At 42.7% G+C, this 13,817-nt stretch overlaps 1 protein-coding gene across 3 annotated transcripts in view; it reads left to right on the top strand.

The window, feature by feature from the left end:
* The window catches only part of larp4aa (La ribonucleoprotein 4Aa), a 40,299-nt gene that overhangs the window by 23,095 nt on the left and 3,387 nt on the right, over nt 1-13,817 (top strand). Inside the window, exons 6-16 of one of the 3 annotated variants that reach the window (XM_060938447.1) lie at nt 3,031-3,134; nt 3,232-3,342; nt 3,434-3,487; nt 3,574-3,783; nt 3,930-4,033; nt 7,390-7,431; nt 8,196-8,399; nt 8,585-8,636; nt 8,731-8,889; nt 10,078-10,199; nt 10,368-10,569. In XM_060938447.1, coding sequence (XP_060794430.1) covers nt 3,031-3,134; nt 3,232-3,342; nt 3,434-3,487; nt 3,574-3,783; nt 3,930-4,033; nt 7,390-7,431; nt 8,196-8,399; nt 8,585-8,636; nt 8,731-8,889; nt 10,078-10,199; nt 10,368-10,569 — 1,364 coding nt within the window. Of the gene's footprint in view, nt 1-3,030; nt 3,135-3,231; nt 3,343-3,433; nt 3,488-3,573; nt 3,784-3,929; nt 4,034-7,389; nt 7,432-8,195; nt 8,400-8,584; nt 8,637-8,730; nt 8,890-10,074; nt 10,200-10,367; nt 10,570-13,817 lie in introns of all 3 variants that reach the window. The other 2 variants (XM_060938446.1, XM_060938448.1) reach the window with 2 other exon arrangements.

The following is a 13,817-nucleotide window of genomic DNA, read 5'->3' as shown; positions in this document are numbered from 1 at the left end:
TATACACTTCATAAATATCTGTATAAATATTTAATTACATATATATATTAGTGCTGTCAAGCGATTAAAATATTTAATCGTGATTAATGTCGCGACTGACATAGTTAACTCGCGATTAATCGCAATTTAATCGCACATTTTTGTCACATGAAAAACCATTGTAATTCTCTTATCAGCATAAAAAAGTGAATGGGCTTGCTCACCGTTCAAACTACGGGGGTACACGGGGTATCCGAGATCCCCTGAAACAGACATGAGATCCCTTGAAAACATGATTTGGGAAATGTTGGGGGGTCTCTAAAATATTGGCAAAATGATGTTTATTGACATAGCAATCGTGTGTAACGGGAAGCATTTGCATATCCGAAGTGAGCGCGCGATGGAGAGCCGCGCTCCGAGAAAAGCGCAAGCACACACACACACACACACACCCCAAGGGAAAATATCGGCATAGTTCGTACACTGGTTGTACCAATTTTTTTTTTTTTTTTTTATTGCAGAGCATAACGCGTCTTATCACAGCCACTGCAAAGTGGGGCTGGAGCCGCCGATGGGAAAACGAAACTTAAGCCGAGCACCGTGGTTCTTCGGGGGAGGGCAGAGGACTCTGGCTGTGCGGGGCGTGGCATCATGTCACAGAGCATTAATCTCGCGATAAAAAAAATTAGCGCCGTTAAAATTGAGTTAAGTTAATGCGTTAATAACGCGACATTTTTGACAGCACTAATATATATATATATACACTTCATAAATATCTATATAAATATATAATTACAAAAATAAATATCTACTACATACCTATCCCTGTAAATATGAAGATATAAACTATCCCCATAAATATATACCTTTCATTGAAGCCATGGTTTCCTTTCTTGCTGTTCCTCATTTTCATGATTTCCTCCTTCTCACATTCTTTATCATGGTGTGCCGTCGTCTATTCAGGAACTATTTATTTTTACACAAATTACATTTGTCTTATTTGGCCTTGTAATGCTTTTAAGAAGTGAGAATGGATTTAATCATGTGGCAAACACTAGTGTCATGCAATCTGAAAGATTAGACTGACGGGAGAGCAGTCAGACTTTCTGAATAAAGCGGATGCCGTGTTACAAACGAAAGATGTTGAGGCAAAACATAGATTAAGATCAAGCAGGCGCTCAAGATGAAGTATGAATGGAAAAAGGCAGAATAGATGTACCCTGAGTAGTTTGGGTCCGGGCGTTTCCGAAAACCATAAAGTGGCGAATAAATGGTTGGTATGGAATCCTATGCTTGATTGTGGGGGGGACAAGCAACTGGGTGGTGTGATGCAGCCCAGCCCTCATTGATTTTTGATTTTCCTGTATAACCCCACATTTTATTATTCCTGTACTGCACGTAATTTAGTAATGACGCCCCCTCCTGGTCTCAAACCCAAGCCAAAAAGGTGACTTGTCACTGAGAAACCCCAAAGCCCTTCACACCTGACTTAACTTGACTTCTGATCACAGGATCCTTTTTCTTGTTTTTTTCAAAACTGCTAACTTCCCTTTATCAACAAAGACAACTTGTGTTAACAGTACACTTAATTGGTTTTAGGGCTGTGCAATATGGGGAAAAAATGAATATCCCGATACATTTTCTCCATTTCAAGATATACGATATATATCTCGATATATTTAAATCTCCTCTAAAGGACCCCATGAAATCTAACTTTTACTCTTGACTGTTTTCACTACAATCCCTGCAGATTAAATAACATTCTTGGTTAACTTTACAGGTGGTTTTCAACAACACATTTTAAATTTTCATGTTGGTGATTAATCACAATTGAGTTGAAATAAGACTATTTTTATTCAACAAAGATGTGGCACAAACTGCAAAAACAATCTTGAAAATTGCAACAAAGGGGCAATACAATACAGAGCTGCTCAGAGCTCAAACCAATAAAGTGCAAGCTCAACACTGAGACATTTAGCCTAAAGAAAAGTGCTCATTCATTAAATTATTTAAAAAAAAATAGATCTCCAAGCTATTAACCTGACTACTGAGAACCACTGGAACATTCACAATAGAGAGAGAGAGAAGAGAGAGATCTGCAAAACATCATTTTTCTCTTTGCACACTTTTGAACTGAATGTTTTCTGGCTCTGCCTCTCAGATGTGTATAAATGATGTATATTCCGGCTGCTGCCTTTCGTGATGACAGGTTTTTTTTGCACACTTTACAAACTGGCATTTGCTGTTCCACGTCCTCCTCGCGATATCCAAAAAAATGCCAGATGACTGACCCCTTACTAGTCCTTTTAGGAACCAATTCGTCCGCTTCCATTTTTAATTTGTCGCTGAAATTGAGAGCTTACACGGTAGCCTATGCAAAATCAGCGATTGCACGAACTGAGTCAGCGCTGTAAACCGGAACCAGGAAATCTTCCCGCCGCCGGCAGTGTTGCCAGATACTGCTGACGTTTTCCAGCCCAAAATATGTTCAAAACGCACTTAAAACCGCCCAATCTGGCAACACAACTGAAACTAGAAAATCTTCCCGGAAGTTCCTTTGAGCACAGAGATGTCGCCCGGGATTGGTTGGCGAGTGCGTGACGTTATTGTTTTCTTTACCCTTAGGCAGCCTCTCACATTACTGCCTGAGGGACAGGGAGAAAACCACCGGGAAATGTTTTAAACAAACACGAAACGAACGCAAGTCAGAAGATAACCATAAAATACTCGATAGTTACGATATAATAATTTTATGTATCGCGCACAAAATTTTCGGCGATATATCGAGTATATTCGATATATCGCACAGCCCTAATTGGTTTATTAGCCTTAGATTATGTTGTGCGTCAAGTCCTCACGAATGCACAGTTACTCGAGCCATACCACATTAGAACAAGTTCATTAATATAAACCTGTAAGTGGGTGACACCAGTCTCAGAACTGTGACGGAAACATAATCAGCACCTTCTAACTACTCGGCTTGAACTCAATAATTTGAAGCCCGTGTGTGTGTCTGTCTCTCTCTTTAATTTGCGCGTCCTCCTTGTTCAGCATCCCCGATGGTTCAAGTGGACGAGAAAGGGGAGAAAGTGCGGCCGAATCACAAACGCTGCATCATCATTCTGCGAGAGGTTCCCGAAACGACCCCTGTGGAGGTATTTTAATGTTGTGGAAATGTCGGGAAAATTCACAGACTTTCTGAACAAGCTTCATTTATATCCTAACTTTTGCTCCTACCGCGATTCTTATTAGGAAGTGGAGGCCTTGTTCAAGAACGACAACTGTCCGAAGGTCATTAGCGTGGAGTTTGCGCACAATAATAACTGGTATATTACATTCCAATCGGATACGGATGCTCAACAGGTGAGAGCTTTGACTTACAGGGTGGGCATTTTTGCTCTCACGTGAGCCGCACTGCTTCATCTTGATTTAAATCACTTGTGTTTCTCTTCAGGCCTATAAATACTTAAGGGAGGAAGTCAAAACATTTCAGGGAAAACCGATCATGGTGAGTTTTGTAAATGAATGAATTAATTTATTTTTCTTCTCATAAAATTGAGCTTATTTACTTGTTGTGCTTTTGTCTGCCTGTAGGCCAGAATAAAAGCCATCAATACCTTCTTCGCAAAGAACGGCTACCGCAGCCTGGACTGCAGTGTTTATCAGCAGCAGTCTCACACACAGTCTCAGTACAGTTCACCGCTGTTCATGCAGCCTATATACAGCCCCCAGCAGCAGTATCTCTACGGCATTGTCCCTCCCACCTGGACTCCATCTCCAACACCGTACTTCGAGACTCCTCTGGTGAGGCCGTCGACCTGAGCTGTGTCTGGAAAGCAACATGATGGCTTGATTAAAAGGCTGATTTGAATGTTTTGCCTTAAGATAAACTAGATTCTACAATTACATGCAAAAGGTACGTTGACTGACATGTCTTCTGGTCGTCACAGGCACCTTTTCCTAACAGCGGGTTCGTCAATGGATTTGGCACAGCTGCACACTACAAAACCGGTTCAAATGCTCTCAACATTGGGCGCCCTTTCAATCGAAACCGGTTTGTCATTTTTGGTTCCTTTATCTTGATGTATAACGTGCTGTAGCGCTAAGGCTAGAGTTCACGGTTTTGCATTGTACCAAGTGCACTGCCATTATTGTGCATCTTTTTATTTATTCTGATTTCATGACTGTCTTGACTATAGTTTGAAGAAAAAAAAGCTTAAATAGAACCGGAGAGGTGGACAAATCATAAATACTTTACCTAGCACAACAGGCAAGTGAAAGCTGCGGTGTTGCTGCCCAGTTTTTTTTTTTTTTTTTTTTCTCCCCCCACTCCTTCCATGGAAACCTAACAGAGGAGACTAAAAAGTGGTAGCTCGCATCACATAACACGACCATAATATGTTGAAAAGTAGACGGCCTTTCGGTTTCGTGAAGTTTAGTTTCCTCTGAAATTTGGTCATTGTAATTTTTCTGTAATATTGCAAAAAAAAAAACAAACAGGCTATTCTGTGGCTGGGAAGTTATTTAATTTGAAGCGATTCCCTAGCAAATGTGCATGAAATCGCTCGCTTTGTACAGTCAGGCAGACAGAGGAAGTCCGTGTGTGTATGCACAGGTTTCCCTTTGAGCGTGCGCTGACAGTTCCATCATTCTGTCGCTAAACGAACAGCTGATCGCACCGAGGTGCTCGCTGAGCGCCGATATTTATTAGTTTGGTCCTGCGTTTCCTTTCCTTCAGATATAACGTAACGTCTTTTCTTCTCGCTTTCTTTCCGTTACTGTTGTCGGTCTTTCACGTTTCATTCGCGCACTCCTGTCCTCAGCTTCCCTCTCCTGTTTCAAATTTGTATCCCACAAAGCTTTGAGAGAACGGGGAAAGCCCACCGCATGACGTAGTGTCTTGTATTGCGTCATGGTGAAGCAGGAAAAAATAGTGGAGAGTTTAGGGCCACGTGGCTCTAAAGTCATTAATTTGTTGTATTTAAAAAAAAAAATAAAATAAAAAGTTGTGTTTTGGGGGGGATTCTTTATGACCTAAACTTGAAAAAAATCTGAAAGGCAGTACAGCTTTAAGTGCATCAGTACAGACTAAGGAAATTGGGAAGAGGATGTGTGTAGCCGTAGTCCTTATCCTCCAAGTTTTTATCACTTTATGTGCAGCCTTGACACAGTCAGTAAGATTTGAAATGTCATCTCTGGGATGTGGTGTTCTGTCCTCGGTTATTTGAGTCTGGCTGACATCTAACTGGTCTCTCTTCCTGTGAGGTGATTCCAGGTAGTAATAAGTATTAGGCTTATGACTGCTTTGTATCATTTTGCTTGATATAGTCAGGGGTCGAAATTAAGCGTGTACCGACGGACATGGGCAAGTCATTCTCATACTCGGGCAACAATAAAATTATCACTAGTTGTCCATCGGACAACTGTGTTTGAATGTCTATTTTGCCAAGTGTGGCTGCGGGGGTGTGGTCAAGTGTCGGTCTGTGACCGGAGGGCGGAGTCAGGGAAGGTAAGTGGCAGAATCACTGCACCTGATGTTGATGAATGTGCGTTTGTGTGTCTTCCTCAGTGACCGCGCCCTATTTAAGGAGAAAGCGAGAGCAGAGGAGAGCTCTCTCCCCAAACTAGACACCTGATGTGTGCGCGCGTGTCTGTCTGGATGTATGTTTATAAGAGACCACTGAAAAGTGTATAAAAATAAAAGGGTTACGAAACTCAGTTCTGGCCTGCCGTCTTCTGTGCTCCTCCCACTCCTACGAACTGCCACAGTGGTGCCGAAACCCGGGGCGTGGAGCGCAGAAGACGACAGCAGGCCAGAACTGAGTTTTGTAACCCTTTTATTTTTATACACTTTTCAGTGGTCTCTCATAAACATACATCCAGACAGACACGCGTGCACGCGCATCAGGTGTCTGGTTCGGGGAGAGAGCTCACCTCTGCTCTCGCTCTCTCCTTAAATAGGGCGCGGTCACTGGGGAAGACACGCACATTAATCAACATCAGGTGCAGTGATTCTGCCACTTACCTTCCCTGACTCCGCCCTCCGGTCACAGACCGACGCTTGACCACGCCCCCGCTGCCACACCAAGAAAAATTAGTTGTTGTGGTTCCTAACAGAAACAGAACGAAAACTTTATTTTTCCCGTCTTCTCTTTCGTTTGTCCTTGACTTTGGTTCGTTGCGGTAGTTGACGCTTCCATTCACAAGATGGCGCTACATGATATTATGATTATTCACATGAGGCGCCACTGTCACGTAGGCTAGAACGAACGAAGCGTCTCAAAAACGTGGCTGCTTCAAACAGCTGCGAGGACGTTGAGGTAACACGAGTGTTATAGCTTTATTTCTATCAATCAGTAATCAAACAATGGCAAAACAAGTTGAAATATTTTATTGCATACTCTATAATATACATCCAGATTGCTTTTTATGCAAATTAGTTACCCAGTCAACCTGCAAAAAAGTAGGGCAACTGATGCATGCATGCGGGCAAGTAAATTTTTGGGGTTGGTTGCCCTGAGGGCAAGTAGTCTGGTTAACACCAGACCGTATCACAAGTAAAATATGGTCTGGAATCCGCCTATTGAATTTCTCGTAGGGGAGGTGTGGTTTACAATTGTCAACAGCCGTTTATTGGACGTTGCGAATGTCTATCGTTTGGCGTATACGTAGCCCATGGCCAATCATGGCAGTTGTACCCGGTGACGTAGTTAGAGCGAAGAAGAGAAGGAAGGAGAAAGAGAAGGCAAAACAAAAATAGGAAAACAATGGCACCGAACGATTACTGCCGTTTGTGCAAGACAAAGCTTGATCGAAAGTTTGGTTCGTATCGCTCGCCGCCATGTTAAATGTGATCCGTAAACAGTCCCAAATAAACTACAAGCTTCCGTTTGTCGAGTAGTACGCGTCACCGTCTTTCCACCCCTCCCCACTCTCTGATTGGCTCCCTAACTCAGGCGAGCCTTTAGACCATAGTTTCCATACTGTCTTTTCAGATCGGAACGATTGTGCAAAGCAGCATGGGATTTCCCAGGCTAGAGGGCAAGTACGTTCAGAAGTTAATTTCGACCCCTGATAGTGTCACCGGTAACTAATCTGCCTGTTAAAATCTTTCTACCATCGGCTGATGTGTGTAGTGCAGCAGGCGGTGAGAGTAGCATGCCTTAAAGCTTCACCATGAAGTGTGAAACCAGTTTCGTCCAAAAGTCATTAGCAGTAAGGTTTATTAGTCTGGTTCTTAGAGCTACTTATCTGCCAGACAATCAGAATTGGGAAAAAAAAAAAAAAGCCCAGATTCAATGTTAATCCCAGGCTCGTGATTTGTCCATCCCTTAACTAGTTGTTTAAATGGGGTTTTTAATATCTATTAGTTTTAGACTCTTTACCTTGGCTTTCTGATTGTTCCCACAGTGTCCCACTCTATTCAAGAAAGAATGTAATAAATGCCTTCAGGTACACCTGTTAAAGCTTGAAATATTTTGTCTAATCATCACTCCATCTTTTTCATGTCTCAGAAATAACCATCCAATGAGTCTTAAGCATAAATCTCACCATGTTAAAACAATTTTTTTTCCCCCCCTCATGATTTGATTATCTTAATGATTTAAGTGATATTACTTTGGCTGTGAAGTTTGCATTAGTGTGGTGATTAACTTAAATTCCAGCCGAACATCACGCCAGTCCTGATTTTAATATTCTTCAGTTAAATTAGCAATCGCTGTTTTGGTGAGCGCCTTCTGGCCAGAACAGATATTTCTCCCCCTTATAACTAACCTTTTGGTTTTCTTTCCGTGCCTTGACTGTGCTTTTAAGAGGAAGTGGAGCTCTCTAAGTAACAGGCTAACGAAGCTTTCTGGGATGAAGTAACTTCCTCGTCAGTGTTTTAACATTTGACTTGAAGAGCATTCAATTATCATGTTTTGGCACATTATTAACTTGAATGCTGCTCAAGCAGCACTTTAATCCTTACCATTTCAAGTGTTTTGGGAATTAATTTTGCTCTCTGTGAGAAGTCAGTGTTATCCCACTGCCAGGGAATAGCTCGGTGCCGAGAAGCCATTCCATACTTGCTTGCAAAACACTGTTTTATTCTACTGTGTAGTTAGTGCATGCTACCGCTGGTCAGTGGTTCATTGTCCCCGTCCATATCTGCTAATTAAATAGCACAAGAACTCGGTGCACGTGTATATCTCATACGAACCTGTGTTTTTAAGCAGAAACCACGTGAAGCCCCAGACAAGGGTGAATGACGGACTTGTCTCCACTGTCCCTACGGTGTCTGTGGTGGATGGTCTCCGCAGTCCACAGCCTCCTGCCAGTAGCAACTCGGTGCTGGCTGCTTCTGAGCTGAGCACCCCTTTCCCACACCTGACGACCTCCACTGAACCAAACGATGATGGCACCGTGGCTGGACGGGGACGGTATGATTCCTGATCCGTTTCCTGAGTAGTGCCATGTGAAGTCAGGAGATGGTTTGGCCCAAATAAGCACTATGTTTTATATTTAAAAAAAAAGGGGAATAATTACTGTCAGGATTGACCTAGGAATTGCCTATTTGAATGACTCGTATCAGTCTAATACTGAAGGACAAACCCTCTGTTTACAGGAGGAATACGTACAGAGCGACTCGGAGGAGGAGAGAGGACGAACGAACCATAGTAATGCACATTCCTGCGGGTTTTACGTTTTGATCGTTTCATTTTAACCCTCTGTGCTTTTTATTTACGTCCCCTTGTGTGCTCTCTTCTGCAGAGACCAGTTCCACTTGCCGAAGTAAAGGTTTCACCACCTAAATTTGACCTGGCTCCTTCCAATTTCCCTCCACTTCCTGGATGCTCAGGCAGCCCACAGGGCGAGCCAGTACTCGAGAACCGCATGTCTGACGTGGTACGGGGTCTCAACAGAGAGAAGGTGAGTTCATGTTTGGATCGAATACCTGAATCTACATCCAGGAATGACTTTTATACCCCCTCTCTGAAGGAGGGTGGTGGTATACTGGTTTCTCTGTCTGCCCAGCTGAAACACCCTTTTTCTCAGCAACCACAGTTGGTATCAAACTTCAGCTTGGGGTTTGATATCGTGTATACCGTTTTCAGGTCTGTCGCACATCGACTTCCTGTTTACCGACAATGTATTTACGAAACCAATAGCGTGGATTTACAAAACATTTCCTAGCACTTTTCTCAGCAACTACAAATCACACTTGCTTGGTATTTGGTACCGAGCTTCAGCTTGGGGTTCTATACGGTGTATACCGTTTTCAGGTCTGTCGCACATCAACTTCCTGTTTACCGACAATGTATTTACGAAACCAATAGCGTGGATTTACAAAACATTTCCTAGCACTTTTCTCGGCAACTGCAAATCACACTTGCTTGGTATTTGGTACCGAGCTTCAGCTTGGGGTTCTATACCATGTATACCGTTTTCAGGTCTGTCGCACATCAACTTCCTGTTTACCGACAATGTATTTATGAAACACAGAGGGTGGATTTTTGATGCTATTTCAAGAAGTAAAATGATGCCAGGATGCTATTTGAAATCCCTGGGGAGAACACTGCTCTTTACTTGTTTCAGGGTTGATTATTTGTTGAAGTAAAGATTCTTAAGTGACCAATTCCTTTGATTGCTTGCGTTCTGATATGAGCGAGGCGATACGTCAGCGAGCAGTAGCTCAGTATTGATCTTTTTTTAGCGCATTTTGGAGAACCCAGGTTTGCTTTTGAGCCATGGCAGACGCACAGACGTTCTGTTGTGGGTACGCAAGTTTTACAAAATGGGACACAGACGATGATTTTTAAATTCCGATTCTACTTTGTAGAAGTTCAAGCTTTTAAGTCTTTTGGTGTGTACAGCATGTCTCGTTGTATGAATTTTAGCCATGCTGGCTGATTTTTCTCAGTGCATCTTTCACACCACATATGCTAGCTTGTTACAGTGACATGTTGAACCTTTCACACTGATTCAGTATCCAGGCCCAAGAGGTTTCCTTGTTCATACGCAGGTTTTAAAACCAAATGACCCAAGCAATCTCGGGTCTAGTTTTTCATGAAAAGCTCTTGGATTTCATTTTATTGTGACTATCTCTTTTTCCAGCAGTCAGACTCCAACAAAGACTCCACTGTGAGTGCTGCTGCTCTGGCCTCGGAGGAGACGGTCCCCAGACCTGCACTGACTGCAAGCAAACCCACTGTTCACACTGCAGATCCTGCTAGCTACAGGTAGGCCTGAAGAGGCGAGACGGATGAATGCTGATCTATATTAACACCTGCACACGACAATGTCTCCATGTGTTAGTCTTTATGAAGTGGAAGCCGTATACGTACGCGTGAGGAGTATTCTGGCTGACTGAACATGTTTTTGTTCCGTTTTCCTCGTGTGCTTCTTAGCACAAGCGCAACCACTCAGGAGAAGAAACTGGATAAAACTGAGCCCTTGGTCCATAAAGAGATGCCTGTAAACCCAACCACCACCACCTCAGCCATTCCACAGACTCCGGCTCAGCCTGCTCCGGTCTCCAAGACTCCGCTGAGTCCTGTCAACCCTGCAGCCCCACAGCCCAGTACTGGCCACCCCAGCCCCGCCCCACTGGTAAACGCGTTTATTGTCTACAGAATTTGAATCATGTTACACGCATGAATCTGCAGTTCCTGTAGCTATATTCACATTCTGGTCCATCAATATCTTTGTGCCAAGGTATAAAAAAAAAAAATTACTTTGAGTCCAAATTCTTTTTGGCCAGTTATGATTTATCTAGACCTCCAGGTCCTGTGAGACAACCAGGTATGAGTTATAACAAGACCCAAAACAACTGGAGTACATAATATTGCACCTTAAAGGAGATACGCCATCCTTTATTTTTAAATACGTTTTCTGAGTAGACAGTATCTCAGTCCTTGACTCTTGTATGCTGCATAAATGGTAATAAATATATATTTTTGAGAGTTAAAATCAAGCGCAAAGTTGGCGTTCGAGCCGCCCCACTGAGCCAGCCAGCCAAGTGCGTGACGTCACAGCGGTAACCGGTTTTAAGGCCGAGGCCTTTGACAGGTATAGACCAAAGTCATATAAATAAAAATTTATGGTGAAAGTAAGAAATACCGTTACCGACTCGCTCAACTAAAGACTGATTTGACTTCATTGATTGTGGGTTGACTCTCATTAAAACAGGATGGGCGTTATAATTAATGCAATGTACATGCATGCATTTTCACTGATGAAACATAAAAGGCTAATTAAATAATTAGATGAACTGAGACGAATCACATTCTCAAGCAAATTAAATAATCTTATACCGCTAACTTAAACACACAATACAAGTTACATGTATTAATCTAAATGCAGGTAAACAAGGCGTTTTTGTTTTGTATCCAAATGAGAGTCGGAGCTTACCCGTCTGCGTTCTCGCTTCTTGAAGGCTGATCTTGTGGCCGATTGTTCTGAAACAATCTGACTTTCAGTTGTTCGTTCAGTTCTCCGTTCATTCGCTTCTTGCATGTAAGGGCGAGATGGCAGCAATCAGTGGTTGCGTTAGACTTTTTCATTGTCCGTCATTTTGACGGACAGGGTCGTAAAAATTCCGTCATTGTCCATTATTATCTGTCATTTTATTTTAACTTTTAAATGACAATGTATATAGGCTATAAATGCTATATATTTAATAACTTTTGTGTTTTCATGGACTCATTTTCATTTAAAAATTAATTCACAGAACAAGCTTGTATTATTTAATCATTTACTTATGTATTTATGATGCAAAAAGATGAACAGAGATTCTGACGTTCGGTCACTTGTGAACCCATTTTCCCTCCGCTTAAAACATTGCGGCTGTTGTGCCTTAACGGGCATATGAACAATGTTATTTTACAACGTAGCAAGACAATCACAGTTAAAATATGAACAGTCCACTACAACGATTTAAGTGACAATCTAATTTGACCTGTTTGCGTGAGCTCAAACCTTCCTTCTGGCCCGCATGGATTTAAATTGGGAGCTCGCTTGTGCATAATCAAAGTCGTCAATGGAGATTGCTGCCGAGGCAATTGTCATTAAATTTTGCGTCTTTGCCTCGGACAGACGACTTCTCATTAACGTTTTAATTTTATTCTGAAGGCTGAACCCGCGCTCTGCTGCGACACTGGAGACTGGAATAACCAGCGCCACTTCAGCCAAAGTTCTGAAGTCGGGAAACATTTCTCCCAGGGAAGTGATCAGAAGCCGGCAAGAGCCTCTGAAAGTTGGATTTCCCGACCCTGCTAGTACTCTCTTCATAGGGAGGAAATCCTGCAGCATGCGGTCTTTCTGCACCAGTGGTGCAGCTGCACCCCGCGGTGACCCGTAGTGGGCTGACACGGAAGGTCTTAAATAAAACGAAGTTATGTTTAAATGTTAGTTTGTCTACCCGTGCTCTCATTAAAATGATAGTTTAGCAGATATTTGAGCAGTGATGTTCCTAAGCTTGCTGGGGAAGAATACAATAAATCGGCATTTGTTTCATTTTAAAAACAAGAAAACAACTAGCCTAAATGAGCGCTATTGCATTAAGACGTACAGGCAGGGAAACGACACAAACAACCCAATGCATCTCTTTTTTTTTTTTAATAGCAAAAATGACGCGTCTTCTGCAGAGAAGGGAAACATTAATACATCTCACTGTGCTAGTGGTTAGAAAAGTCAGGGCGCGGTCAGGAGCGCGATGGGGGGAACAGCCTTGCACAGTGGCTACAATGTATACATAATGCACTGAACATCAAGACTGCTGCAACGTCGGCTCAGATTGAAAGTGACGGCAGTGAAGACTATGTATACTGTAGGTAAGAAAACTCTGCCACCACTTGCCAATCATTTCAATTGTGTGTTTCATTGTTTTATTGTTATTAGGCTGTTATTGGTAATGGAAAACATCCGTCAAAATGACTGACGGCCTTCAGATTTTTCCGTCATAGCTAAAAAAAAAAAATCCGTCAATGACGGACAATTGTCGGTTAACGCAACCTACGGCAGCAATATCCAGCGGAGGAATCAGACGGCTGGTCCATTCATTCTCTGTTTTGTCCATACGGAGTACTCCGCCGTTACTGCTCGGCTCAGGCAATTACTAAAACCTGGGACGGGGCAGGACGTCACCGGTTTTAGTAACAACCGCAGGGAGGTCACTGCCTGAGCGATAGGTCACATCCTGTTCTGTCCCGGGTTTTAGCAACAACCCTCGTCTCACACTCCGGGAGAACTGGTGCAACTGAACTTGCTTTCCTTTTTTTTAAATAAATAAATAAAATGCTTGTTTTAATTGTTGGTACTGCACCCTCTTTCAATACAAGCTTATCGCCAACGCTCCTCAACAGATCAGAGATTTCGTACGAGTCTTTAGTAAAATGTGCAGAGCAGAGGAGAGACCACTTCGTAGGCGCCCAATGTCCCCATGAACTTCTTGGAAAACGTGTCAATCTTTGCAGTTTGAACATTCTTGGGCCGTGAATGCAATGTAAATCCACCTTCTGTTGTGTTGCTGCACCCGGCAGCAACACACCTATGTGGCATAGCGATAAATTGGCTCAAAATGGAGGATCGGAGTTGCAGTCAGCTCTGTGTTGATGAGACCAATAGACTTCCTGCTGTGACGTTACGGACGTCAAGGTCATTCACAGACCGCGACCTACATGAATCACTTCAATCGTTAACAATAAATCTAACACAGTAATTTTTAACACTTAACTATTCCTCTGCCGTTCTTGAGTTCTCAAGGCATTTATAAACGAAAGTGAGGCCATGGCTCTGCGTATATGCTTTAAGTAGCTCTTCTTTTTCTCTGGCTCATGTCATATTTGCTTGAAGGGCGG

This window comes from Neoarius graeffei, chromosome 13 (assembly GCF_027579695.1).
Source record: "Neoarius graeffei isolate fNeoGra1 chromosome 13, fNeoGra1.pri, whole genome shotgun sequence".
Classification (NCBI taxonomy): domain Eukaryota; kingdom Metazoa; phylum Chordata; class Actinopteri; order Siluriformes; family Ariidae; genus Neoarius; species Neoarius graeffei.
Note: the sequence above shows the minus strand (reverse complement) of the source record. Positions and strands in the feature narration are given on the sequence as shown.